Source organism: Acanthochromis polyacanthus, chromosome 7 (genome assembly GCF_021347895.1).
Source record: "Acanthochromis polyacanthus isolate Apoly-LR-REF ecotype Palm Island chromosome 7, KAUST_Apoly_ChrSc, whole genome shotgun sequence".
NCBI lineage: Eukaryota > Metazoa > Chordata > Actinopteri > Pomacentridae > Acanthochromis > Acanthochromis polyacanthus.
Window position 1 is genome coordinate 13391985 of NC_067119.1, and position 27906 is coordinate 13419890.

General features: G+C 40.0%; 3 protein-coding genes across 4 annotated transcripts; 1 reads left to right on the forward strand and 2 right to left on the reverse strand.

The window, feature by feature from the left end:
• Positions 1-1394: 1394 nt before the first annotated feature.
• pcna (proliferating cell nuclear antigen) lies at positions 1395-4943 on the reverse strand. The gene is made up of 6 exons (XM_022196070.2): positions 4508-4943; positions 3280-3377; positions 3125-3192; positions 2845-3039; positions 2008-2131; positions 1395-1922 (listed from the first exon to the last, which is right to left on the reverse strand). Exons 1-6 carry the CDS (start codon positions 4726-4728, stop codon positions 1846-1848), a joined length of 783 nt encoding a protein of 260 aa, XP_022051762.1. The 5' UTR covers positions 4729-4943; the 3' UTR covers positions 1395-1845.
• A 1374-nt stretch (positions 4944-6317) lies between these two features.
• zgc:152830 (uncharacterized protein LOC767682 homolog) lies at positions 6318-15783 on the reverse strand. The gene is made up of 16 exons (XM_022196067.2): positions 15668-15783; positions 14212-14253; positions 14026-14116; positions 12255-12403; positions 12047-12155; positions 10463-10590; positions 10272-10371; positions 10041-10116; positions 9851-9936; positions 9462-9566; positions 8571-8646; positions 8352-8470; positions 8175-8258; positions 8001-8058; positions 6943-7124; positions 6318-6845 (listed from the first exon to the last, which is right to left on the reverse strand). The coding sequence occupies exons 1-16, from the start codon at positions 15676-15678 to the stop codon at positions 6708-6710; spliced, it is 1554 nt and encodes a 517-aa protein (XP_022051759.1). The 5' UTR covers positions 15679-15783; the 3' UTR covers positions 6318-6707.
• Positions 15784-16928: 1145 nt separating this feature from the next.
• On the forward strand, positions 16929-27905 carry fahd2a (fumarylacetoacetate hydrolase domain containing 2A). 2 transcript variants are annotated; one of them, XM_022196069.2, is made up of 8 exons: positions 16929-16995; positions 18627-18898; positions 19398-19614; positions 21064-21123; positions 21208-21370; positions 23628-23736; positions 24331-24418; positions 27332-27905. In XM_022196069.2, the coding sequence occupies exons 2-8, from the start codon at positions 18627-18629 to the stop codon at positions 27392-27394; spliced, it is 972 nt and encodes a 323-aa protein (XP_022051761.1). In that variant the 5' UTR covers positions 16929-16995; the 3' UTR covers positions 27395-27905. The 2 variants fall into 2 exon arrangements, with proteins under 2 accessions (XP_022051761.1, XP_022051760.1); XM_022196068.2 differs by having other exon boundaries at positions 16985-17120.
• Position 27906: the final 1 nt, after the last annotated feature.

The following is a 27906-nucleotide window of genomic DNA, read 5'->3' on the forward strand; positions in this document are numbered from 1 at the left end:
CTACCCACTGCAGTCCAACACAGCTGCACACAGACACACTCGTGATTTTCTGGCTGCATGTTACGTGAATTCTGTGAATGTCCAGTAGTTTGTCTGGTTATCTCACTGACCTCTGCATGAGGACAAAGCTGGGTCTGTGGAGGAGCCTCAGTGTGGAGGACTTCTGTGATGTAACTTCTCTGAAACGCAGCTGGACGTCCAAAACCTCCTAATTTGATTGAATAAAAGTGATGCAACAAGAAAGTAAATAGATGGAGGGTGGCTCATAAATTACATCTGTCTTTAGAAAATAAAGATAAGCCTGTATCTATTTTGTTTTTTTAAAAATGGGAAAATACAGATAATCTAAAATCCGACGTGCCTTGACTGGCGAAAGTAATTTGGTTTCGCCCACAGATTAAATCCAGAAATAGAGAAGTAGCTCCACCTAGTGGTCATTCCTAATTACTGCATACACACACGCGTTTCATTCAAACTTAATTTGCAAATTAAATATTTTGGTCTCATACCTAATTTAAGATCTGAACTTTATTATCATTTCGAACATCATAAATCCCTCATGCACAATAAAATTATGTTAGCTGAATAAATGAGAAGCCACGACTCAGTCCAATACAAGACTATCATAATACATACAATTACATTTTATTGAATCCTTCATATAAACAAGTGGTCTAAATTAATAATTTCCCTCTTTAAAAAAGGAAATAAATAGTATTTTTACATACAATTACATTTTATTGAATCCTTCATATAAACAAGTGGTCTAAATTAATAATTTCCCTCTTTAAAAAAGGAAATAAATAGTATTTTTAAAAGTTTTATTTTTGAAATATTCCTATTTTGAGGGCTCATCTGGAATCCTCCATTTTCTCATTCTAATTTGTTTTCCCGTCATTATAAAGCCCTTGTGTCCATGATGAGACATTGTTTGATCACTAAGACTATAGCGCTCAAAGTTGCTAAACTTATTATGTTATGTGAACCTTTAGCAGGTAGTTCTGGTTAATGGGACACTCCCAGGGTAGGAAACTAAGAATCATGACTTCCTTCTTAAGAGACTTTAAACATGAGTAACAGAAATACAAATGGTTTGTTTCAGAGAACTAAGGATGTTAAAAGGAATTGCAAAAATTGTCTTTAAAATTCTTCACTTGCAATGACTTAGGTCAGTGAATGTAAATGAGCTTAATAATTTCTGATGTCCATAGAAGTTGGATATAGGTCTTACGGCAGCTCATGATGGCTCACATTTAGTTCAAATCTAACCTGCCAATGCCAAACGAGTCAAACTAATCTCAGCCAACTCTTCCAATATGTAACACTGGAAAACAATTTAACATTGTGAGGACTGTGATAAACGTTTAAACTACTGTACACATGAAACACAAAAGTTTGAAACAACTTGAATCATTTATTTTGGGCTGAATCATTGAATACAAAAACATTTGGAGCGGTAACTGACAGTGAGAAACCACAGAAAGTATTTACAAATGCGTTATCTACAAAAAAAGATGGGATATTTAAAATCTGCTTTCCCAAAACAGGCCAAAATAGAGAAAGAGACCCAATAGTGGAGTGAACAAGTGCTGAAGTTTACACGGGGGATGTGTGGGCCGAAGCCAGCAGCTCTGAACACCTCTGTAGTTTCATTATGTCATACAGATGACAGTATTCACACATCTGGCTGTTTACACCACAGCTGTTGACATCATTTGACAGTCAGAAGCATCAGACAGAGTGAGCATCGACCATCACAGGATCACTTCAGTCCCTCCGTCACTCAGGATGAGTCACAGTCGCCTGTCTTTCTCCATTCTCCCTTTTCGGTCTGTTAGAAACTACTTAGGAAGCCTCCTCGTCGATTTTCGGTGCCAAGTAGTATTTGATGTGTCCCATATCGGCAATCTTGTACTCCACCACTGTGGGAAGAACAATAGGTCAGATCTAATGCTCAACAGATGGAGTAAAGACCTTACTGATAGTAAGAAGAACACATGCGCTTACCGAGGGGGATATCAGCCGACATGCTGAGGGTGACTGTCTTGGACAGCGGCGTGGCCTTGGTGAAGAAGTTCAGGTAGTTGAGGGCAAAGATCAGCTGGACAGGCTCATTCATCTCAATGGTAACCTGAAAACAGGAAGAGAACGGTCAAGAAGTTAACACATGACCAGTCAAAGGAACAAGTGCTCATCTCAAACTAAAAAGGAGCAAATCTTCACAGCCGAGAAGGTGAAAAAACAGTGAAAGTAGCTTCAAATGAATTTACTGTCAAGTGTTTTCGCTCTAAAGTGAAGCTTTGAATGCTCGTTTCAAGGGACAAACATTAAGTCAGCATTAAACACTTGCATAAAATCCAATTTTGTTGGAGTTAATAAGGTAAAACTAATAATCCTAAATAGAGAAAACCAAAGCAGGTGTCCTTAACTGTTTATCTGACCTGCTGTCAAGGAAAATATAGTATTCAATGAATGGCACAAAGCAGAGGAAATCCATCAAACATTGCAGAGCGTAAAAATAGCCAAAGTCACTGCTGTGTATCAAAACAGCTGGTAATTACATTTCTTATTAAATCAATATATCTCACTAACATATCTTCTTTGTATTAATTAAAACATTTGGAAAAGAAACCCCTAAACTTTGACATAAAATTTGTGACAACTAAATGTTTACACCTGATAAACAAACATGTCATCTCTCAGACAGCCACACATTCTGTCTCTGACATATCAGTATGACGCTGTTTTGATACTTGTCAGATTATGCGTTTTTGCAATAAGTGAACAGGTTATACTGGTAACTGACTAAATGTTGGCTACACATCATTCTGGTTTCATACTTACAGCCTCGTCCTCTTTGTCCACGTTGCTGGTCTGGGACAGCTTGATGTTTCCTGTTCCCAGCTCTCCTGAGGCAGAGAACTTGACTCCGTCCTTGGCACAGGAGATCATGACGGCATCGCCGATCTGAGAGAGGTCACGGCAGATACGAGCGAACTCCCCAGAGGGCATCTTGACGACACAGCTGTACTCCTGCTCCTGGAGGGACAGACATGGAAAGGTCAGGGATCATGTACAGTAAAACACATGCTGGTCACAAAGTACAAGACAGCAATTTACTTACTGGGATACCGAGCTGCTCCACGTCCAGATCCATCAGCTTCATCTCATAGTCTGAGACTTTCTCCTGGTCTGCAAGAGTAAAGAGACGGAAAATTAGACATATGGGGATGGAATACAGCTGAAGAGCATCTGTCAAGCTGATTTACTTCTACTTACTGACTGTCTCAAACACAAGAGCAAGCGTGTCTGCATTGTCTTCTGCCCTGAGGGTGATGATGTCCTCGTTTCCTGCACACTTCAGGATTTTTGACATACTAGATGACAGAAAATACAAAAACATGGGTTATAAACCACAAGGGACAGAAAATTGTGATTCATACGCTTGAAATATAAAACTTCCAAATTTTACAACAGTAAATATACATTTGAAAACTAATCAGATCACAACATATGTTAAAGTTTGTACTAAAATAACTTCTCAAAAGAGAATTTGTGCTGTATTTATTCCAAAAGTTTTATGTAAACTAAATTGATTTAAAAAAAAAATCACAGATCATTGTTTAAACCTCATAATGAAACACAATATAAAACGTTTCTGTGAGCCTAAACCGTCTTTTTTTTCCCCCAGCACATTAATCGAAAAATATTTCATAGACATCAAAACGTTACAGCAGAAGCCTATCCTATGGACATAAGTCATGCTAAAAAGTTCTGATCTGTGTAAACTCATGTTAAGGCTATGAATTTATCATTTTCAGTATGTTTGTTTACACTGATTAGCATGATCGGTGTTTTATATAAACTGAAGAATTGCAGGATAAGTCAGGATAACTGCGATCAGTTTTTGCAGACACTGGTGTTGCACGGACTAAAGGTAGTGACGTAAAAAACGGAAGTGGGGGTTCAACAGCGATTCCCGCCAACACTGCCAGGAGAGATTTTGGCGCTCAAATGACGTCACAAAAGCGCCCAAGTCTCCCAAACTGCGCCAAAATGCAGTTTTAACACTAAACAGCGACAGCAAAGCTGCATACAGACTGTAAAACGGGTGTAAATGCCGCTTTGTTTCAGAGCTGACAGCAAAGAGTTAACCGGTTTATCTCTCAGCTCAGCAGAGAGACATGCCCGGGCAAACTCTGCCAAGATGGCTACCTTCTTTGTCAGCTTCAGACATCGCATATAAAACACTAAAATACGCCAACAAAAGACTGTAAATCATCTGTTGTTCAGAGAGTAACGTTAACAGACGGCGATGTACGCACAATCCGCTCTGACGAACCAAACATCGCGAGTTTTACAGCCACTTTAAACTGCAGCCAAACTTTACTAAACCAGCTACATTAGTCAGCATAAGTCTAACTTCTCCACAAGCTATCATGCTAACAGCGCTACAGATTAAAGACTAAACTCGGCGTTTTCTGCTGAATGTAGTGTTTTGCTGCACCTGCTCAGGTTGACTCCCATGGCGAGGTTTCTGTCGCAGCGGTACGAGTCGAAGCCGTCGTGCCGCAGAGTGAGCTGGACCAGGGAGACGTGAGAGGAGTCCATGCTCTGCAGAGAGATGCCGGACGAGCTGACGTCCCAGCAGGCCTCCGTGATCAGATCCTTCAGAGCCTCCAGAACCTTCTTCAGGATGGAGCCCTGGACCAGGCGAGCCTCAAACATGGTTGCTGTGGAGTTTTACGACTGCGTTGTAGAAGAAGGAGGAAGAGATTTGTGCCGCCTTTTTAGCGTCGCTCCGTGAAAAACTGGAGGCTGCAGGTGGTAGTTTTCAGAGTCAGGCTCCTCTGTAAGTTCAGGCTTTGTGTTGTTTTTCGCTCGGCGGCTACACACAGACCCTACTTTCGCTGCACAGAGGAGATTTTGAGCTGGAAGCGCGCGCTAACGTCGGCTTTTAATGATTCGGCGTGATTGCATCATCACGTTCAGACGTCAGTACCGCCCAACTGCGAAAAACAGTGGACGTTGATGTCGACCATATTGGAGAGGGCAACTGTGTAAACTGTAATAAAAGGTCCTAAGATGAACAGTAGAAGAGATAAAATACCTCTAAACAGGTACTATGCTTAAATATAAACTGAATTCAACTAAGGGTACTTTATTTGATTATTTTAGTACAATTCAAAGAGCAATATTATACCACTTATCTTATCTACGCTACTGTAGTTATTGGTTAAAGTACGAAACACAACTGGAGTGTACACGTTTGAGATGTTCAAATGGACAAAAACTAGTTTATACTTGGCTTTGTTCATCTTTTGATTGGGACACTAAAGTTTAACACAGTTCCATTACAGAGTGTAAAACTGATGTGCTGAGTGTTTATAGCTATGGCTATTTTTTGACTTTAATGCAGTACAGTGAGCATACATAACTTACATTTTCATAAACCACAATAAACTACAGACGATAATGGAAATACTCCTTAAATACTACTTGAATGTGGTGCATAACAAGGAAAACAAACAATGCAACTACAAATGGTTTTAAAGGGTTATTTAGATATTAAAGTAAAGACTGCATGAAATATAAAAAACTGTTTTATCTGACTAAAATATATATCTAGGTTAAGATCCTACAACATCAAGTCCAAATTCACCTCACCAATTCAAATATTAAAGTGAAAAACCTACAATATTATATATTACCCCACAAATAAGAGCTACAGGGTAGAGCACTACTGTTTATCCAGCTGCTGTAGTTACTAGTTACTTTTCAAAAATGTATTAGATATTTTTTATTACAGTTTTATTAGGAGCATTATAAAAACTTGGAGTCTGCATGCAAAGCTGTTGGGTCCACGCTGCAATATCAAGTACCATTAAATTATACCGATCACAAATATGTTGAATAAATAAAAGAATAGTCTTGAATTTAACTTCCAATGGAATTCAGCACAAGATGGAAATCATTTTTACTACCTTAAATGACTTAAAATTCTATAATGTATACAAAAACATCACAGTATGCAAAATTATTTTAAAATTAAGGTTTTGTTTTTCAGCTCTTAATCTGCAAATAACTAGCTGGTGAATAGAAATGGAAGGATATGCACAATATTTTCTTTAAAAATATAGTGGAGTAGGACTAGTTTTCCACCGCCATTTCTAAAAAAAAATATATATAGTATGCGAAAATTAATCCTAAAATAATAGATACTCAAAATACCACTGAGACTTGATTCAAGCTAATAAAAACAGCTCTTCTTCCATATTAAAAAATGTATGAGAATAAATTACATGGAAACAACACAATGGCATCAAAAATTGATTTATTGATCAATGAGAAGTGCTTGTGTCGACTGGCACACGGCTTCACAAATCACACAGGTATGTCCCCCTTTTTGTTGCACACACACAGACACACATATAAAAGGGTGTTATTTTTAACGGCCTTTAAACCCCTGAGAATACACAGATTCAGGTCACTTAACAGGCTCGTTGACACTCAATTCAGATATGAAGGATGTTCAAAGATCTTAGAAAAGCGAGCAGCGAACCGTCTTACAAGAAAAGCAGTCTGAGGTATTGAGAAATGTCAGACATGAAAATTTGCATTATGTGTTGTGGCAGGCATTTATATTTGGACGATTACAAATTTGAGAAAGGTTGGCGTGCAGACAGGGCTCTTTTTACACCATCTGTTTAGACACCCTCAGACAGGATGTAGTTGGTTGCCATGGCGAGGATGGGGGCTCCTGTTGGGACACCGGGGAAAGGACCGCTGGACCCGGCGATGTCGATGTGGGAGTACCGCAGAGGAGCGTCAGAATCCACGCCGTGCTGTGGTGGAAAGTAATAATACAGATTAATCACTGCACATCTTTCACATCATTAGTGTCCTGAAAATAAATAATGTGGTCTAATGATGTGTCAGCACCTTGTCCAGCCCTGAGGCCATGATGAGGAAAGCTGCAGGGGTCTGATGTCCTCGAGGTGTCGCTGAGGACGGCAGGTTGTTGGACTGCAGAATGTCCTCGTACTCAGACTTGCCCTTGTGGAATTCGTAGTCCTCTCGTCTGATACTGGAAACCTCGAACACGTCGCCCAGCTCCTCTCCAGCTGCAAGAGAGGATAAAGACCATGCGTTAGATTCTGGAAAACGTTAAGTTTCCAAGTATTTGAATCAATCAAAATAGCGACATCTGCTGGGCAACATGCGGAACTGCATTTATTAAAAAGAAGTCCAGGACTGCGATCAAACACCATGTGGTCTCTCTGTTGCCATAATTATTTTGTCTACTAATCGTTATATTGTAAAGAATTTACATTTGTAAAAAGATTAGTTCTTGTCCATCGTTCTAAGTATAAAAGCCGTGGTGACTGCACTTTCCAAGCACTTTCACCTAAACTGTGGAACGCTATTCCTCTGCAGCTGAGATCAGTCAACTCCCGTGAAGCTTTTATGAGGCCGCTGAAAACGTTTTTATTCCGACAGGCTTTTGGTTGACCTGTAACTGCTTTATTTTGTTTGTTCGTTTTGATGCACTGTATTCCAGCTGCTGCTCCCCTGTTTTAACAATTTATTACTTTTGTCATTATTGTTTTTATCCTTGTGATTTTGTATCTGTGAAAGGTGCTACATAAATAAAGGTTACTTTCTTACTTACTATGGTGTTTACTGCTTATTTTGATCATGATATGTCTTCTACCATAAAAAAAAACACCTTATGGACATGTTAAAACACCTGGGGTCTTTAAAATGAATCAAATAACTGAAAGACCCCTTTTAGCTATTTCTTCTTTGTCAGAGGAGCAGGTTCTGTGGTTGTGGTTTATTTGTGGGGAAAAAAATGACTACAACTGAACTAATACCACTGACCGTAAAGGCTTCATTTGCAGTTGAAAGCTTTTTAAGACAGTAGTAAATACACTTTTAATATTTACTGATACAAGGTTAAGAGAGTGCTCCAACACTCAGATTTATTGTTCTCTCACCTTTCTGCCACTGAGCAGCATTCCCACTGCGATGGGCCGGTCCGTTGTCCATGATAATCTACAACGAGAAGTTCCAAACTGACCTGAGCATACACAGTGGTTTCTGCTGCATTGAAGTGTGCATATTAAATATTTACAGGCGTTTTGTGTTGTCTGTGTTTCAGCAGTACTCACAGAGTAGTTGGGTCCCATGGCTCGGATGGCATGACCGGTCAGAGTAGCGATGGTAAACAGCTGAGGAGACGTCTCACGTACTGCCTGCACAGACCCAAAGGGTACGATCTCACTCAAAAAACGGATATAACCTGAAGAATAACTAGCCGAAAAGTGATTTTAATGAGATATTCTTACTTTTTCCTTCATCTCACAGAGCAGGTCCACCATCACCATGCGCCCCTCAGCATCAGTGTTTCCCACTCGCACTCTGCGACCCGCGCGGGAAACCACCAGCTCATCGGCCACGTAGCAGTCTGAGAAAACACAAAGATAAACGAAGTCAGCCGATGAGAGGAGACGCCAAAACTATTAAAATCAGAGAAACATCAGCTGGAGTAAGTGAAGCACACTGACCTGCACCCACACTGTTCCTCACCATGGCCATCATGCCAATAACCTTCAGGTGCTTGGGCTTCAGGTGGGCTAAAATCTGCAGGAGAGGAAGGGATCAGCATTTGAAACAAAACCTCAAGTTTCACCATCCAAGTTAAAATGTACAACTCCTGGGAAGTTCAAAGGACACACTGCAAAAACTCAAAATCTTACCAAGTCTATTTGTCTTATTTTTAGTCAAAATGCCTCATCCCACTTCATTTAAGGCAAATACACTTAAGAGACATTTCAGCAAGATGGAGGGACTTGTTTTAAGACAATGCATCTTGAATATCTTGTTAAGTCAAACAATCTTGAAATGATCTTGTTTTGAGTTGAATTTTACAAGAAAACTCAAAATACGTTTAACCCTCATGTCGTACTGCAGGTCAAAATTGACCCGTTTTAAAGTTTGACAATATGGAAAAGAAATGTATTTTCACAGTTAAACTTCTGATGTCCACATTTACAATATTTTGGGAAATGTTTGAACATTTTTTTGGTGGAAAAAAAGAAATGTTACAAATGTTTAAGAACATTCACAAAAAAATTAAATAAAAAATCAACCAAAATCCAGCGAAATTGCTGGATTTTGGTTGATTTTTATGTGAATGTTCTTAAAGAAAATAGAAGTTTTACAGATTTACATGTAATCACTTTAGATATTTTTAATTTTTTGGAAGATTTTTACTCATTTTTTGAAAATATTTACAAGAATTTTCTTTCCAAAGTTGGGGGATTTTATTTTCAAATAAAACTGTTAAGGAACTATTGGAATTTGTTTCCTGAAAGTTTTGCAAATTTTCAGAAATTTGGGGAAATTTTTTGCTCAGATTTGCTTTATTACTCAGATACAGAGATGAAGTCGTTCACCTGGAAGAAGCCGGCAACAGCAGCAGCTCCACATTTGTCCCTGTGCATCCCGGCCATGATGCCGCCGGCCTTAATGTCTGCTCCACCGGTGTCGTAGGTGATGCCCTGAGAACACCACAGAATCATGTAGTCACATACACAGATGCAGTAAATGCTAATATTCCTTTTTTAAATCTACCTTAAAGAAGAGCTACAATTCATGCTTATTTTTATTATCAAATTTCAGCAGAATCCTGATTCCTGATTAATCTAGATTATAGTGAAAATATCAAGATGACTTCTTCAAATGTATTGTTTATAAAACCTGACAAACCACAGATATTCAACACAAAGAAATGTATTTAATGTTATACTAGTTCAAAGACAGATGCATGAGAGTCTCGTCTCACCTTTCCCACCAACATGAGTGTTTTCTGGACCGGTCCTTCTCCACAGTACTGCAGCTTGATGACTCTGCCCTGGTGACGAGAGATGCCTGTAAGCAGAGGAGACAACAAATTAATATGCGACTTCTTGTTTTAAAAAAACCCCATCTAAGCCCATGTTAATTTAAGTGTTTAAAAAAAAAAGTTTGCCTACCGTTGGCGCAGCGGTTGACGGCTGCCAGACATGGATATTCTTTCTCCAGAATCTTCAGGTCGCTCACAACTTCCACCTGGATGTAAAGAAACCGTTATTTGTTTAGAATGTTTGCAGCTAGAAAGGTAGTTTAAAGAACCGCCAAACACCTACATAACTGTTCTAGACTGAAACCGTTTCTACACATTTGCCTAATTCTGATTTCATACAGTACATAATGTTCCTCTCTACCTTCACACGGCTGTCCTTGAAGAGCTCCTGGACGTAATCAGCCACCCGAGGAGCAGCCATACGCTCAGGGTCTGAGCCTCCAATGTCACGATACGCCAGTCTGAGGAGGGAAATGAGGGCAGCTGGTCAGTGAACGAACAAACACAACCTGTGAAATCTTAGCAGGGAATCAGGTGAAGTGTCAGACTCACCTGCCGCTCTCCAGAGCGTTAGCGAGCTCCACCATCTTCTTCGCCTGAGCCTCCTGTGCGGCCCACAGCCCCAGAACACACACCTTGTAGTCAGAGGGTTTTACTTTGCCCTCCCTCACCTCAAGGGGCTGGAAGTAGAGAATACAGCAAGTCAGAGTGTTTTTTGGAAATGTGTAAAATTTGGTGAGGTTTCAAATTAAGACGCCCTGTTCAAAGGAAGCATCTTCTATCTCAGTTCAAGTGTCAGCTGAGATTAACTAGTGTTCATACATGTCTGAAGTGACCATTTCACTGAAGTCTGCCGCCCATAAAACCACATTGTCGCCTGATGAGGCTAAGATACACAGACTAACTGTACAAAAAAAATCTGTTGTCATGGACCAACAGCATTTGATTTACACAACTCAAGTGCATCCTTGACCAACCCTGCTGTGGATTTAGTGAGATAAAAGATGGATCTAGCAACAGTGATGCGTCCCCTATTCACTTGAGGACTACTGTTTGGAAGCCTCAGCAGCAGTGACCATAAAGAGAGAGACATGCAGTACTAAATGTACCACAACAGTTTGACAACAGTCACATTTAATGCTTTTTGATGCCATTTTAATTCTATACTGTAAAAATTTTAATGCCACAACCTTGAAGTCAACAAGTTACATGGATTTCTTTTTTGTAAAACACGATTTTTATATGAAAACTGTCCCTACATTTCACTATTTCTGAATCCAGAAACCACCCCTGACCACCCACGGGCTGCAGTCATTCTCTGAATTCCACGTTTTCCAACCATTTTTGCTGGAATTTGCATTTCCCCATTTCCCAGCTCTCCGCTACCTGATCCAGCCTGCCGGCCACTTTAAAAACATGCAGCTTTCGGCAATTGTACCCGACCGGCCGGAACAATTATCGCAGTGCTTCAGCATGTTTACGCAGATGCACATATCTGACGAATCGCAGTCTATAATTATATATATTATTGTCAAATATTTTTCTTGAAAACTGGAAGACGAATTTTTAATGCCATTTAAGGCCTTAATTTTCACAAAATCAACTTAAGGACTTTTAATGCTTTTTAATGCCCTGCAGAAACCCTGTACAAATAAGATCAAAAATATGCCTGAGTATGTCCATCCATTATATTAGTAATGGAATCATAGGAGGTACCCAAACAAAAAAAACAAAAAAACAACCACAAGACAAATTTGGCTTCTATAGAATGCAACAGGCAGGAGGACACAACTTGTCAATCACAAGGTTGACATACTATTAAACACTCTCTGCTTTGTCATCAGTTTTAAAAATCAGTGCAGCAGCAGCAGGGATTTCCTGATTTTTTGTTGCTACTACAGATAAACCTTCAAATAACCTGGATCCTGCATTTCCTGTAACATACTGTATGTGACCAAGAACTTTCTGATTAAATGTGCCAATGCCACATCACACATTTACATCTCATAACTAGTAAACTATACTTGGGCAGTGGAGATTGTTGTTAAAACAGCCATTGAAGACACTTTAAATACCAAATGTGAGCACAGCGTTTATGAGCTCTAGGTGAGAATGAGATATTTAGGTGTTTCTCACCATATAGAGAGCATGAAGGGCTCCAAGTGCAGCCACCAAGGTGCTGTTCTTATAGTCCTTGTGTGGAGGAGACACCAGCAGGGGGCGCTGCATGCCGGCTTTCAGGGCCCTGAAGGGACAAACGGATGAGCAAAGACAGAACAAAACCTCCATGTAAACCTGCAGCGTGAGTCTTTAAGAGGAGAGGAATCAGCTGCTGTTAACTGACCGTTTGATGCCGTTGACTGCAGCGTCACTGAAGCGTCTGACGTCATCGTAGTCGCGGTTTACAGGGCCGGTGGAGGCAAACACCAGGCGGTTACCAGGGAGACCGGGGACCTTGAGGACCACCACCTCCTCACCCAGACCGCTGTCCACCTGCAGGCAAAGAAACACCACACAGCAAATCAGCACCATTGGAGAGCATATTACACCACCTCTTATAACAACAAGATCATCATTATAGGGACCCTTTGTTTTAGACAACTGATTCATATAGGCCCTTCAGTGTTGCTGCTCACGAGCTCTATGGTGAAGACCCTTTTAAATGGCACAATGTGCAATCCGTCACCACAGGTTGTACAGTGTTTCACCAACACAAGCCTGAACAGGTGAAATAATTCGCAAGAAAAGCCTAAAATTAGAGTCATTTCTGAAAAAGAAATAGCCATGAGCAGCATAAAAGTCTTTTTTCTTGCCGGTTCAATCCTGTGAACCTTATCAAGACCACTCAAAATGATCTATTTTGCTGTGACTAGGTGGAAAATCTCCTGATTGAATTTGGCATGATTCAGTTCTGATTCCTGACTGTACTGAAAAAAAATGTAAAAGCTCTTTCCAGATTATGAAGCACATTACTTTCCGACAAAGAACTAACCTCTTATGGGTTTGAGCACTTTCGATATGTCGTTGTAGATATTTTGCATGTAATTTCTAACTAGACGACATGCAATGTTTGCAACAGAAAATGCACAAATGCAAAGAAAGCTGTTGAGATCATAAAAATATACACTGTATGATCAAACAAATTTTTTCCTACGGTTTCCTTTAGCAGACACTTTTATCCAAAGAGGCGTACATTTAAGAGTAGATGCAACACAAACAAGGATCTAATCAGGAGAAGACAACCTGGATAAGAGCAATATAACAAGTTCAAGTGTGAAAATAGGACCGTGGTGTCTTCAGGCAGGGCAGATGTAAGAAGAATTTTCTTTTGCAGTCTGCTAAGTGCAAAGTGTTGAGTGAAGAGTTGGATTTTTAGTCTTTTCTTAAAGCCTGAGAAGGATTCTGCAGATGCAGGAGAGTTTGGTAACTCGTTCCACCGTCGAGAAACCACACAGGAGAAGAGTCTAGCTATGGACCGGCCCTGTTTTGGTGGTTGAATCAGGTGCGTTTTGTTGGCTGAGTGTACAGAGCAGGAGGGAGTGTCAACCTGAATGAGAGTGTTCAGGTAGGAGGGAGCTGTTTTCATTGTACATATGTATGCAAGTTTTGAATTATATGGGCAGCCACTGGAATCCAGTGAAGCGATCTAAACAGAGTGGCGTACTGTTTTTGATTGCTGCATTATGGATCATCTGCAGAGGTTTGATCGTACATGCAGGGACTGTATTAGAGATCACTTTGAAGCATTGCTGTGTCACATGATAAATGTACTGAGACTTGTTTTTGAGTGGAAAAGTACTGAAGGTCGGGAAACTAAGTTTCCTTTTGAGTAGAAGTGTAAGTATTGTCAGCCTGCCTCACTGCGCAGACTCTCTCTCTGATGTCTTGTATGATACAGTGACTTTTTCTTCTGCTGCAGAAAAAAGACACGGTGCAAATGAAAGGAAAACCAAGAACCAATGATCCTGACTGCACGGTGGTTATTGATAAGTTGAAGCCTGTCAGTAAGGGGCTGGAGCAGTCGATGTGTGATACTACGATATTCCTCATTAGTAGCAGTGGTGAAACTGATGTCAATATAGAAACAGATAAAGATCAGAAGAGCAGAAACTTACAGAGCTGTAGTCCTGCAGAGGAGCTTTCAGACACTCGAGCTCAGAGGGCAGAGATTCATGACTCTGGGTCACCAAGACGATGCCATCAAAACTAGAAAACAAGCAACACCATCATCTAACAACTTCCCAGCAAACAGGCGGCTAAAGAGGAAGTGCAGCAGTCCCTGTCTTTTCATTTCTACTCACTTCTGGTTCTTGAGGTCGGTGGTCCACTCGATGGGCTGGACTCTGGACAGAAAAACAAGGTGCAGCGTCAGCATTTCAGAAAAAACAAGGCTGAGCCAAGATACCCAAGACAGATGCAATCAGGAAGGTTTTATAACGCAGGTTAATGATAACAGAGTGGGTAAAGTCTCTGAGACCTTTGAGATCTACCGCTTTAGCGTCTAACAGGTACATTTATTAGACCTCCTGCTTCTCTTTGCACCTCAGAAGTAGGTTGTCTGAGGATTATTCCTTGTCCCAAGACTTTGCACCGTGTGTGCAGTTTATAGGAATAATCACTCCGTCTGCGGTGAATTACAGCAGACAGGTTTGTTCACATTAGTCAGACGCTTCAGGCGTCATGTGATACTGGAAAAAAGAAGGGGAAGACTGAAAGTGAAATCTCAGCAAGAAACATTGTGTGCTTTTAGTGGAAACACAATCCAGATTTGAACAAAATGAGAGGATCAGATTCTTTTACTTTTATCTGTGAATGAACACTGGAGCTCCAACTAACTAAGTGTTGATTATTTATTATTTGGTTTATAAAATGTCAGAAAATGGTGAAAAATGTTGAAGTACGCGATGACTATGATCTTATGTTGTCCACAACTCGAACATTTTCAGTTTACTGTCAGCAAAAGTGAAACTCCTTGCATTTATGAAGCCAGAATCAGAGAATTTAGACTTTTTTCCTTTAAAAATATTCAGCGAATCACTTGATTACCTAAATATTTGCAGATTAATTTAGAAGTTGACAAATAGTGGATTGATTGACGATTGTGGAGCAAAACACTAATTTTTATTTATTCATTTTTTTAAACGATAGACACTTCAGGCACCATATGAAACAAATAGAAATCCAAGCCAAAACAAAGCAAACAACAAACAAAAACTAGCGCAAACTGAATACAGATATGATTCATGGGACGATCAGATTCAGGCTGTAACTAATGATTCTTTTCATTGTTAATTATTTTCTCGATTAATCAATTAGTTGTTTGGGCTATATAATGTCAGAAAATGATGATCAGTGTTCCTCAAATCCAACATGACAAATGTCTTGTTTGGTTTACTGTCATGGCGGAGAAAAGAAAGTAGATATTACATTCTGGAATCAAACAATTTAGATTTAAATTCTTTTTTTTTTTTAATTACCAGAAACAATTAATCGATTATCTAAATGCTTGGAGAATAATTCAGTTACATCTCTAACAAACATGCGCAGTATTTTACAATGCAAGCTTATCTAATAACTAATGTTAACTGGCCATTATAGTCTGCAGCTGTGTGCAAAGCAGCTCATCAGACAACAATAAAGCCTTCATGAATTTCATCAGCTGTTATTTAATTCATGCACAGAAACGGTGCACGTTACAAAACCGTTTTACCGACTCTAAATGTAACCGCTTGCAATGAAAGCCGACGTTAATCCCACCTGGTGCACATTTTGTCCTTCTCCTCCGCCGGTGTCTTCGGGGTGAAAGAAGCAACTGAGCGCCGGTAACGACCGCTTCTTCCGTGAACTCCGCTCGGTCACGTGATCCCTTAAGTTACACTGGTGCTGCCTTCACGGACTCACGCAGCTCGGAATTACGATCATCTCCGTCGTAAAATGCTAATTCAGCACGATAATAAGGAAGAATAAAACTTTGAATAGGTAATTTCATTCAGTTATGAAGTTTGCTTGGAATTAGTTTGATATTCAAATCTACAAAAGTGAAAATTTCACTTACATTCACAGTAGTTTGTTAAAATAAGCTAAAATTCCCACCGTACTTGAAAAACGTCTCTGGGATCACAGTAGGGATTTGTAGTTTCCAGAAACGATTAAGCAAAAGAAAAAACAGCATTCGACTATTATAACAAGAATATTGCAATTTATTATAGCAATATTTTGCAAATATATACAAACTGCGGCTACACTGCGTCGCTGATTGATTTTTAATAACTTACTTTTGTGCTTCTTGACCTCATTGAAGTTGGCTTGAAATTCACAAGTCAAGGGAAAAATTAAGGGAAACCTAAGTCGACCTTTATTCGATTTATGAAGAGAAAGTGCATAAACTTAAAAGTGAATAATTAAATATTATTTCCCTGTTTTTATTTTTACATGCAGATCACATTAGACCAGATCCAAATCCCAAAGAACAGGTCAAATGTGGTCTAGATTGTCCTTAAAAAAAAGTATTCTTATGATGATGTCGTAAATTTTCATTGTATGCATACTGCACGAAACAGTCCGTACTTTGTGAGGGCAACTGCAATACGTTTTTAAAATATATTTTTAAAATGCATGTAGCCCTGATTTAATGTCTTCTACATACAAAAAACAGTAAAATCTCCCTTTTGGCATCTTCACAAGTAGAAGAGATTTCACAGATGAAAAACTGCATTTTACACAATTGTTAGCCTCTGTAAAACAAAGTAATCCAGATTTGACCTGTCTTTATCTGGTGGTTTTCGATCAGCAGAAAACAAGAAGGCATTGAAATCTTCAATTTTCGCTTTTTCACAATTAGAAAAAGGGTTTCATTGATTTTAAAGCGAGTTTCGGGCAGCATTAATTCTCTAAAATGTTCAACAAGGTTATCCATCAATATAATGTCCATTAAAAAAGCTAATAATTGCTCACTTGGTGCTGTACGTTGAGTTTCCCTTAACTTTCCCCTTAACGGCTGATTCTGACGCCAACTTCAGCGTCTAAAGGACCACAAACGCAACCCGGAAGTAGTCAGAAGAAGTGTTTTGTGTGCAGAAGTGGAGGTGAGTATTGAGTGAACAGAGTGCAAAGGGCGGACAGAAGCAGTAGTTATACTTTGCAGTGGTTCGTTCCTCTGGAAATGACATTTGATCAGAGATAAGCGGAAATCCAGCAGGTCGAGCTGCAGGTAGGCAGAGTTCAGCTGCAGCTGTTCAGGCTCTTCTCCCCTCGGTTAGGATTTGCAGCTCAGTTGTCACAGTGAGAACAGGCGATTATTAGTATTTGATCGATAGGCATGTTTTTATGATGTGCACTTGTTCCATTTCGCAGCCTTTTGTCTTCAAACTGGTTTGAGTTCAGTTCACATTGTGTTCTGATGTTCTGCTCTGGTGATTTTAAAGCCTAATAAACAAATCAAACAAGGGAGGCTACTTTTCAGGAGTGTAGTATTCATTGTGTAGTATTTGCAGCGTTTTCAGCTGCAGCCGTCCAAAGTTCATAGAGATTAATTTATATAAAAACATGCATTAGTAAGACATTTCACTGCAAGCCCAGTGCAAATCATAAATCACAACACAAGAACTTTACTTGACCTTTAATAGAATCCCAATATGTCAGTTGAAACTGCATAATTTTCTGGTGCCGGTTTTTGCTACTTTGCACCGTTTCATACAAAATCACAGTTTTTTTAGGACCTTGTGTAACATTTCCACCTTTGAACTGCAGTGAACCGATGACTGTCTCAAAACAAAGGTTAAGACTTCCAGGGTTTAATATGTAACAAACCTAAACAACCAGTCATGTCGGCTTAATTAGTAGTTTGGCTTTTGTGTTTTGAACATGTGCTGCTGAATTAGTCCAATATGCTTCCCACTGTGTAGCAAAAAGTCGTTTTACAGCGTTGTAAGTGAGCTGGTGTGCTCGAGCTGCAGTGAACAGGAAAGGATGAGTGGACAGATCAGCACATTCTAGATGAAGCAGCAAAATAGAGTTACATCTAAGCCATTTTTTGGCCATGAAGTGATTTTCTTTCATAAAAAATATGTAACTTTGATACACAGAGGTGAGTTTTTAGGTGTTAAATCAGCCACTGCACAGGGACATTTCTGCAAGAATGATGTGTAAATTTTCTTTCAAAAATAAGGACATATCTAAGTCACCCCAAACCTTTGAACTGTAGTGTATACCTGCTGAGTTACTCAAATATTACAACTTTCCATTGTGCAGCTTGGAGTAGTTTTAGACAGTTTGAGCAACATTGTAGTTGTGCTGGTGTTCTTGAGCGAATTATCAAGTGAGTGGAAAAAGAGGCAGCAGCTTCAAATTTTCACCAGATTCATTAATTATAAGCTTCTATAAGGCAGGAAGGAAAGAAAACTTGTGAATAAGTACCTTTGACACACAGAATGAGTTTTTAGGGGTTTAATCAATGACTGCAGGGGGACTTTAAACTCACTTTGGTAAAGTTTTGGACTCTCCATTTAACAAAATAAGTAATCTGTGCTGTAATAAGCACTATATTCTAATAGCACAGTTGAAAAAGATCTTAAAAGGAGTAATGCATTTTAATTTCTGTCTCTTGATATGTAAAGATTAAGCTGTGACCTATAAGATAAAGACAGTCCCATTTTTTGTTTGTTCATTTGTTATCTCTCCTCACCTGTTGTGTTTTCTTTCCCCTCGTCTCCATCAGATGAGGTTTCCTCTTCGCTCCTTTTGCATCTTCAGGAGTTTAATCTGTCAAAGGCCAACAACAGCAGACGCACGGAGGCAAAACTCGAGCAGTGCGGCGATGCGTCTGGTGCAGTTTCGTCGCCACAGCGACAAAGGAAACATCATCAGGGTGGGAGTGGAGCAGGGTGAGGGGCTCGGTGTGGTGGATCTGAAGGCGTTTGACCCCTCCATGCCCTCCACCATGAGAGAGCTGCTGGAGCTGGGAGAGAAGGGTCTAGAGAGCGCACAGAGGTATCAAACACAAGCACTTATATTCTTATTATTCATGAATATCTCCTGAATCTGTCATCGTTCTCTATTATGTGTCTTCTCCTAAAATCAGTGTCCGCCTTCTCCTTCTAAATAAATCATCTTCACAGGAGCCGTAATCTCAGTAATCAACAAGTTTAATCATCGTAGCTGTACATTACATACTTCCATCGTCTTCTAAATAATTAGGATGCCTTGAATTATTCTTATATCATCACTGCCTTTCTAAATCAACGTACTCTTGTCTCCATTAATCATGCTAATAGTAAAGCATCGTCATCTTCTTCAATCAACATCCTTAATGAACAACTTCCTGTTTTTGATCAGTCACCAAATCATCCCCTACTTAAAAATCTTTCTAAATATATTTGTGAAAGTATTTTCTTCTTCTTCCATACTGAAACTTTTATCTTCCTCAGCGACCGTCATTTTTCCTCCATCATCATTTGTTCTAAATCTTCATCATTCTCTTCCTCCTCAGAGCTCTGGCGTCCGGTCAGTGTTTGGTGGATCGAGCCGACATCCAGCTGCTGCCTCCTGTCTCGGCCCCAGAGAAGGTGGTTTGTGTCGGGATGAACTATAAGGACCACTGCCTGGAGCAAAACGCCCCCATCCCCGAAAAACCCATCATCTTCAGCAAGTTCCCCAGCGCCATCACCGGGCCATACGATGACATCATTCTACCCACAGAAAGCCAGGTGAGGGTGAGAAAAGAAAAATCAGTCATGGTTTTAAAAAAAAGAGGCGACAAAGTGGTGTACCAAAAGATAAGAGAGAAGCAATGGTCTAGCCCAAATAATCATCAAACAAAAGACAAAGAAAACAAGTTTTAAGATAAGAGATTAACTTTATCTGTTCCTTACCTGGAAATTTTCCACAGATAAGACCATTGTTTGTCCTGAAAGATGAACTGATTTGATTTTTGAGATATTAACATTTTATTCAGTCCTGTAAGAGTCAAAGAAGAGCAGCTGAAACCGGTGCAGTTCATTTCTGATTTGGTAGAAAGCAGTGAAGTCGTGCAGTCGAACAGAGAAGACGACCTGAGGCTGATGCTGAAAACATGGAGGACTAAATCAGATCGTATTCACTAAACTAGAAATGTCAGAGTCACTTTTATTGCTCAGTGGGTTTTCACATCCAAGGAATCTGATGTAGTGTTTTGTTGCACAAAATTAAACACTGACAAAAACATTCTTACAGAGGGTTAAAGAGATTCTTAGAAAGCAGGTGTTGTGAGTCAATGCACAGTTTAAAAAGACAAAATATGACTGAAAATGTAGTTTAAATGGAGCCTGAAAAAGGTCAGAGTGTAATTGTTTTTCTGCAGTAGTTTAACATTTCCTCTGACCCACAGAGAGCAGCACTGAGTGAGTCAATGTGTCTGCAACTGTTTCTGCTCTGACACAAATCTGCACCATTTAGTTTAGAAATAAAACCAGAGCAGCTGGTTCTCCAGAACTCTCAGCGTCTGATGATACCTGCTGAACATCACTTTGCTTTGGTTATTAGGATTATGAATGTGAAGCTCCAATTAAAGACAGCTTTTTCCCTTTTTATCAAATCTTTTTGGGGTTTTTTTTTACATGCTAGAGGACAGATCATGAGCAAAACCAACACCATGGATGAACATTTCTACTCTGAAACGACCAGCGACAGCCGTAAAACACAGATTTCTGGGCTTTATACAAAACAAACTTGAGTTATACTTATATGTTTCAAGGCATGAAGGTATTATTTTGTTCTAAACAAGTAACTTTGATACACGGATATGAGTTTTGAGGGATTTAATCAGTGACCACAGAGGGACATTAATGTGTGATCAGCCTTTTAAAATGAGCAAGTGTCACATCATTTCTTCTATCTGTAATATCTGCAGCGTATTCATCTTGAGACAGTATATTATTAATTCTACCTTAACTGGACCAACACACCTGGTTGTCTATAAACTCAGAAAATGTTTAGTGCTTTATGTTTAGCGAAATTGTGATTACAAATGTTTAATGGAAAAATCGTACTAACATGTTTTACATCTGTGAGCGGTGCCTCACACGACAATATGGGGCATTCAGTTTTAATTTGCTACCTATTAATTTTTATTTCTTGATGCGGTTTCTGCTTCATCCTGCTCTCCTGTGTGTCTGCAGGAGGTGGACTGGGAGGTGGAGCTGGCCTTTGTGATTGGACGAAGAGGAAAACACATCAAGGTCAGCATCCCAGCATCACCTCTGCTTTGATGCTCTGCCCTAAGCGTCACATGTGACTCCATCACTGCTGCTCCTGTGTTTCAGGAGGAAGACGCTCTCTCCTACGTGGCCGGATTCACCGTGGCCAATGACGTCAGCGCTCGTGACTGGCAGATGAAACGCAACGGGAACCAGTGGCTGCTTGGAAAAACGTTCGACAGCTTCTGTCCTCTCGGCCCAGCCTTAGTAACCAGAGACGCTGTGAGAGGTGAGCGAGGACCCACGGCGAGACAGAGAGGAGGGGGATTAAAGATAATCTGGTGAATCACGCAATTATCTGTGATTTGTGACGCCTACAGCATCACTGAGTTAGTGCGCTGCAATTCAGGAGGAAAGTGTGATTTCTTTAGCTGATGGGAGCAGCAGGGCACGATGATAACAAACATCAGGCTTTCTAAAGGCTGAAAGCATTCTGGTTGAATGTGGGCTATCGTGTTTATGAGTCAACATTTAAAAACGATACATTTGAGCTTCAGCTCAGACTCCAGGGGATGGTTCTCCAAGAATGGAGGTTTCAAATCATCTTCAGTATAGTAACTACAAACAGCTTTAAGGCCTGTTTTTATTGGAACAAAAAGCTTTTTCTTCCTCAGCTGTGTGTATTAAGTCTTTAGTTTTGTGTATTAGGGCTGTCAAGTATTATTTTCAGGATAAAGTCCCATGTAGGGCTGCCACTTTGTCCATTTTGTTTCTTATTTTATCATATACTGTAGTTGTTTGGTTTCAAAACAAGACAGAAAATTGCAAAAAATGTTTACCAGTGTTTCCCAAAGCCCAAGATAACATCCTTACATGTCCTGTTGTATCCACAACCAAAGATACTCAACTTGCTGCAAAAATGAAGCAAAAAAAAAAACAAAAAACAGACAATATTCACATTTTAGAAGCTGGAATCACAGAATTGTGACTTTTTTGTTAGTTTGTTTTAATTGCTTTCATTCTGTTGTGCATTAGTGTCAGACAACAACGTGCATCTTCAGCACACACAAAAACCAAACCTTTTTTTTTTTAATCCACTGTTTTCAGATTAAGGATTCAGTTTACAGTCATAAAGAAACAAAGAAGCCAGAGAATATTTACATTTAAGTATTTGAATTTGAATTTATTTGAATCAGAAAATCTTGACTTTTTATTATTTAAAAAAAAAAATAGTAATTGAGAGTAAAACTAGATGGGGATCAATAGTTCATAGAAGCTCTCATTTTACCGGTCCATGTGCGTTCCAACCCTCACCTGTAGTCATGAGGTCTGGGTAGTGACCCGAAGAACAAGATCACTGATACAAGTGGCTGAAATGAGCTTCCTCTGCAGGGTGGCTGAGATCAGCCTTAGAGATAGGCTGAGAAGTTCAGACATCTGGAGGGAGCTCTGAGTAGAGCTGCTGCTCCTTCATGTCGAAAGGAGCCAGTTGAGGTGGTTCAGACGTCTGATTAGGATGCCTCCAGGGAGACTTCCTTTGGAGCTTTTCTGAACACATCCACCTGAGAGGAGACCTCAGGGCAGACTCAGAACTCGCTGGAGGATTATGTATCCCCTCTGGCCTAGGAAGGCCTCGGGATCCCCCAGGAAGAGCTGGAAAGTGTTGCTGGAGAGAGGGACGTCTGGAACGACCTGCTTTGTCTGCTGCCTCTGCAACCCGGCCCCAGATAAGCGGAAGAAGATGGATGGATGGGATTAATAGTTGACAACTGACCAAAAATGTTGCAGCTCAAGTCCCATACACTTCATGTTTGACTGGAGACCACAAAGACAGCTGATATATAAGTTCATAGTAGGTCACTGCAAACATATTTGTATTAGTGTGTGTTAGCTGCCTATAAGTAACAAGAATTATGGTAAATAAATGCAAACCAAGAAACCGTGCTCACAGAGCACTGACAAGTTGACTTTTCAAACGTTAATGTGAATGTAATCTAAAGGATTTGACCAAAAAGAACCAAACTTTGAGCTGGTATGTGGTTGTTCTATTTTTTTCAAATATCTACATTGGTGTTCATGAAGAATCCTGTACTTGTACTAAGGGCTCAGTATTTTGTTCTGTTTGGTAATGAGTGAAACTGACGACTTAGGTAACATTACAAGCACGGTTACATCTGAGTAATTATTTAAAAAACTGCAAGATTAAAAATACATCAGCAGGAGCTTGTTCAGATTAATTCTGCAGAGGATGTTGATTTTCTAGTTTTTTTAATATTTGACTTGTGTATCCGTCATTTCGCCCTTATTAAAGGTTCAATATTCCTGACTTGAAGCCTAGTCCTAGACTAATGACTTCCTCAAAGCAACATTTTCATAGAATTTTCTATTCAGCCAACTAATGGATTTGATCCATGTTTGGGGAAACAAAAGGCAACAAGAGTTCTTTTATTTCAGTCGCTGATGTGCAGATACGATCATACATCTTCTTGAGGGGTAGTTGCATGAAAAACAGAAATATCAGCTTTCATGTATTATTTCTCCTCCAGATCCTCACAACCTGAACATCCGCTGCCTTGTTAACGGAGTCACGATGCAGAGCAGCAACACTGAGCAGATGATTTTCAAGACAGCAGCGCTGGTCGCCTGGGTCTCTAAGTGAGTCCACTCAGTGTTCATCGCTCATTATGTCTGTACATGAGACTTTCAGAGACACCACAAGTACGGATTAACAGAATACATGCACAGCTTTCTTCTCCTTCAGTGAGTCGAGCAGACAGTACAAACTTTCCATTTGTGAAATGATGCAAATCAAATCATGTCTGAAATGAATCCGCTAAAAGAACTCTGTCCTCCATTCATCACACACTTAAAGCTGAAATTACAAGCTTCAGCTCAGATTTATTTCTTTTGCCCTAAAGCGTTCTGACCAACTGGAGCGTTCTGATCCGATCTGAGATTTTTTGGACGATAAAGCTTCTCCCTCCATTGCCTGGTGACAATGCTTGTGTTGTTCTGAAGCGACAGCAGCTAGGGGCACCCTTCACAGGGTCTCCACAGACAGCAGGATAATTTAGCAAAGTTATTGTTTCGCCTGCCTTTGCCTAATCTAAATTAATATAGTGCTCATTCTGCGTGAACCTGAGAACGAAAATCCACATTTTTTGATTAACACTAGAAGTCATGTTCTGCTGCTGGAAGCCACACGCTCAGTCTTGCTAATTCACTCGTCTTTTTTTTCCCTGCTGTCAGGTTTGTGACGTTAACTCCAGGAGACGTGTTCCTGACGGGGACGCCTCCAGGTGTGGGCGTGTTCAAAAATCCACCGGTCTTTCTCAAGGTGATGCATGACTCTGACAAAACCTAATACATCGACATTAAAACCACCTGACCAAAACTGTTGGTCTCCGTCTGGCCGTCAAAACATGTCTGGCCCTTTGACACATGAACTCCCCAGGACCTGTGAAGGTGTCCTGTGGTGTCAGACATCAAGTAGATCCTTCAAGTCCTGGAAGTTATAAGGGCTCCGTGGACCAGACTTAGTTTCCAGCACAATCCACGTATGAGAGACGATCAAAAAGTTCAAGAAAACATCAAATTCTGAGTCAGTCAGGAGCCAGGATGAGCCAGCTTTCATGTCGAGGAGCATAAGAGAGGGTGTGCAGCTACCATCAAGAGAAGAAACAGCAGCTTACACAGTAGAAGAGCTCACAGTATGCAAAAATAAACGACGTGTCAGGGCAGTACTCCAACATCAGCATGACCGTTTTCTTCAACGTTCCTGTGGTTGTGCACCATGATTTAAGCCCCTATGTTTGTACTGTAACCTCCTGAGGTGTCTGAGGGAGAATATTCAACAGAAACAACATGAAATGTGACACAGCGGCACGTGGGTGGAGGTTATGAATCATTTATTTGGCCGTAGCAACACAATCGCCTGTCCTCACCCACCCTACTCACCTGATTTGGCTTTAGTGACTCCTTCCTCTTCTCAAAAATTCAAGTCGAAGGGTCACTATTCTGACACAGTTGAGGAGATTCGGTGCTCATTGCAGCTGGTGCGTTACATGTTTATGTAACGGCATTTCAGGGAGCGTTACGAATGTATCGCTGCACAGAGGCCAAGTTTAACTCTATTAAAATTTTTGCTTTCTTGAGGCACGGTTTCGTAACGTTTTGATCAACCCTTGCAGCGAAGGATATGTGACATTAGTAGTCCTCTATTCTTAATGAAGTCTCATTCCATTGGAACACTGTAACAATCTCCTCATGCAGGTGGAACATCGGTCCAGAACTGAGATTAACTGCTCTGTTAGACTCTGCAGCCTTAACCCTTTGATGCACAACACGGGTCATACGTGACCCAAATCCAATGGAAAATGGGCATCTCCTGACCCACACTGTGCATCAAAGGTTAACAACCAAACATGAACTGATCTGGAAAGGCTGTGGAACTCCTCTAGTTTGCTTTTAGATTCTCTTCAACAGCTGTACAGAGAACGTTTGTCATTTTTGTTGCTAATTCCTTCAGGTTTCTGGAGAGGTGATATCCCAAAAGATGTGACGAGATGAAATCAAATCAGTCACGTTGAGACCCGAGGAGTTATTTAGAGACCAAGACAATACCTTGAACACTTTGTCATGCTGCTCAAAACCTTCCTGAACGATTTCTGCAGCGTGCCACGGTGCATCATGATGAGGTCACTATGAATACTGGCACCATGAAGGGATGGATCTGATCTGTAAGAGTGTTTAGCTAGACAGTACTTGTCAAACTAACATCCTAAAGGTTTCATAGCAGGACTTTATTCTGAGCATCACACTGCCTCCAGCAGCTTGCCTTCTTCCGTTTCTTCCTCTGTAAACATGGAGCATACACAGCACCGCTCACATAACGGCTTTGGAACAACCTGCCTGAGGAGATAAGGCTCACCGAACCAGTAACTTCTTTTAAATCTCTTCTAAAAACCCACTTTTAAAGACTCGCCTTCCAGTAAAGTTCTTTTATCACTCTGCCTTTTTATCCCTTTTAAAATGTTCACTGCTTGAAGTCCCTCTTTCTAACCTCCTGATCTTAATCTATTTCTATCTTTTCTCTGAACCTCCTTCTGTGATGTTGTCCTTTTAACTAGCTTTTAGTTAGCTATCCATTCTGGACATTTTTGTCCATTTTCTTTATGGTCTACCTGTCGAAGCACTTTTGAATGTTCTTCTTAAAGGTGCTATACAAATAAAGTTATTATTTAATGCCAAAGAAATGTTGCTTCTTCACGTGAACATTGTAGTTACTTCTGACAGTGGACCTGACTGAGCTGCAGCCCTTTGTGTTCTGATTCCGTGTTAGTTTAGCATTATGGTTTAGTAGCTCTCAGCGGCCTTATAGTCCATTAATCGCTTGTTCTCCCTTGGTCTGACCTGTGTGGAGTACCATCCACTGCATACCTGATCCACCCCAGAAGTGTTTGAACGATTCTCCGCCCCATTCGTCCAGCCATCGCGCTCTGGTTCTCGTAAAAGCTGCTCAGATTCCATTTTTCCTGCTTTCAACAACCAACTTCAATTTACAATTTAATTTAGAAGACGCTTTTGTCCAAAGCGACGCAAATCTGAAGGTGAGTCAAAATCTGCTAAGGAGTAATAATGTGTAACAAATCATCTAGACATTCAAATTCTTTTATTGATTAATCAAAGGACATTTTATTACACTTTGATGATTGCCTTAACAATAGAAACATATGAAAAGATAGTAAGCTAGGCACGTTTTTGACAAATGGCAATTATCAATTTTCCAAAATTACGCTTATGTATGTTACTTTTTGATGAAAAAAAGTGAACTTTAACTATCTTTTCATATGTTTCTATTGTTAAGGCAATCATCAAAGTGTAATAAAATGTCCTTTGATTAACCAATAAAAGAATTTGAATGTCTAGATGATTTGTTACATATCATTACTCCTTAACAGATTTTGACTCTGTAGATACATCAGGTAGGTAGAGAGACCTTCCCTAAGGGTCCTCACTCATTTGACCATTCTAGTGAGATAACTGATGCTTTCCTCCTGGCCTGTCAGTGGTCTTAATGCTGTGTCTGATCTGTGTTTTTACAGACAGTTTGCACAGATCTGTAGCTCCATTAAGTTTATTTTATAGAATCAAGTTAAAGGGACTGTAAAGTCAGCAACACTGTGTTTTTATAGACAATAAGGGAACAATTTAAGTGGAGTAAAGTTGTAATTTAACGTTTGTCTTTCAGAAAGGAGACGTGGTGGAGTGCCAGGTAGACCAACTGGGCTCTATAATCAACAAAGTGGTCTAAACCCGGAGACAACAATCCACCAAGTGAATGTCAGCTGTGAAAATAAACTGCACTTCTGATCTGTTGTTTCTCACCATGAATTACAATTTACAAACAAAATCTTTTTCCCTCCCTCTAACTGAATATGCAAAAGCAGCAGGAAATGTATAAAAATGTATGTAGCCTGATGAATGTGTTAATCAATGATACTTGGGTAATTGTGAGGAAGGAAAAGTGGTATTTTTACTGAACTGTGTGATTACGTGACTCAACCTCAGTTATTGAGTCACAGTCATCACCCGCTGTAAAAATACTCTTCATCAGCAGCCACCCACTCACGCTATACAGCAGAAACCCTGAACCTCCTGACTTATTTCAATATGTAATAAATAAAACATATTTCTAATTATGTTTAATATGCAGGATGATGAACTTTTTACCGACTGCGATGATTCAAACGGCAACTTTCTTAGAAGAAGAATTACAAGTAACTCAGAGAATTTAATTAAAATAAAACATGCCATCTTCAGAAT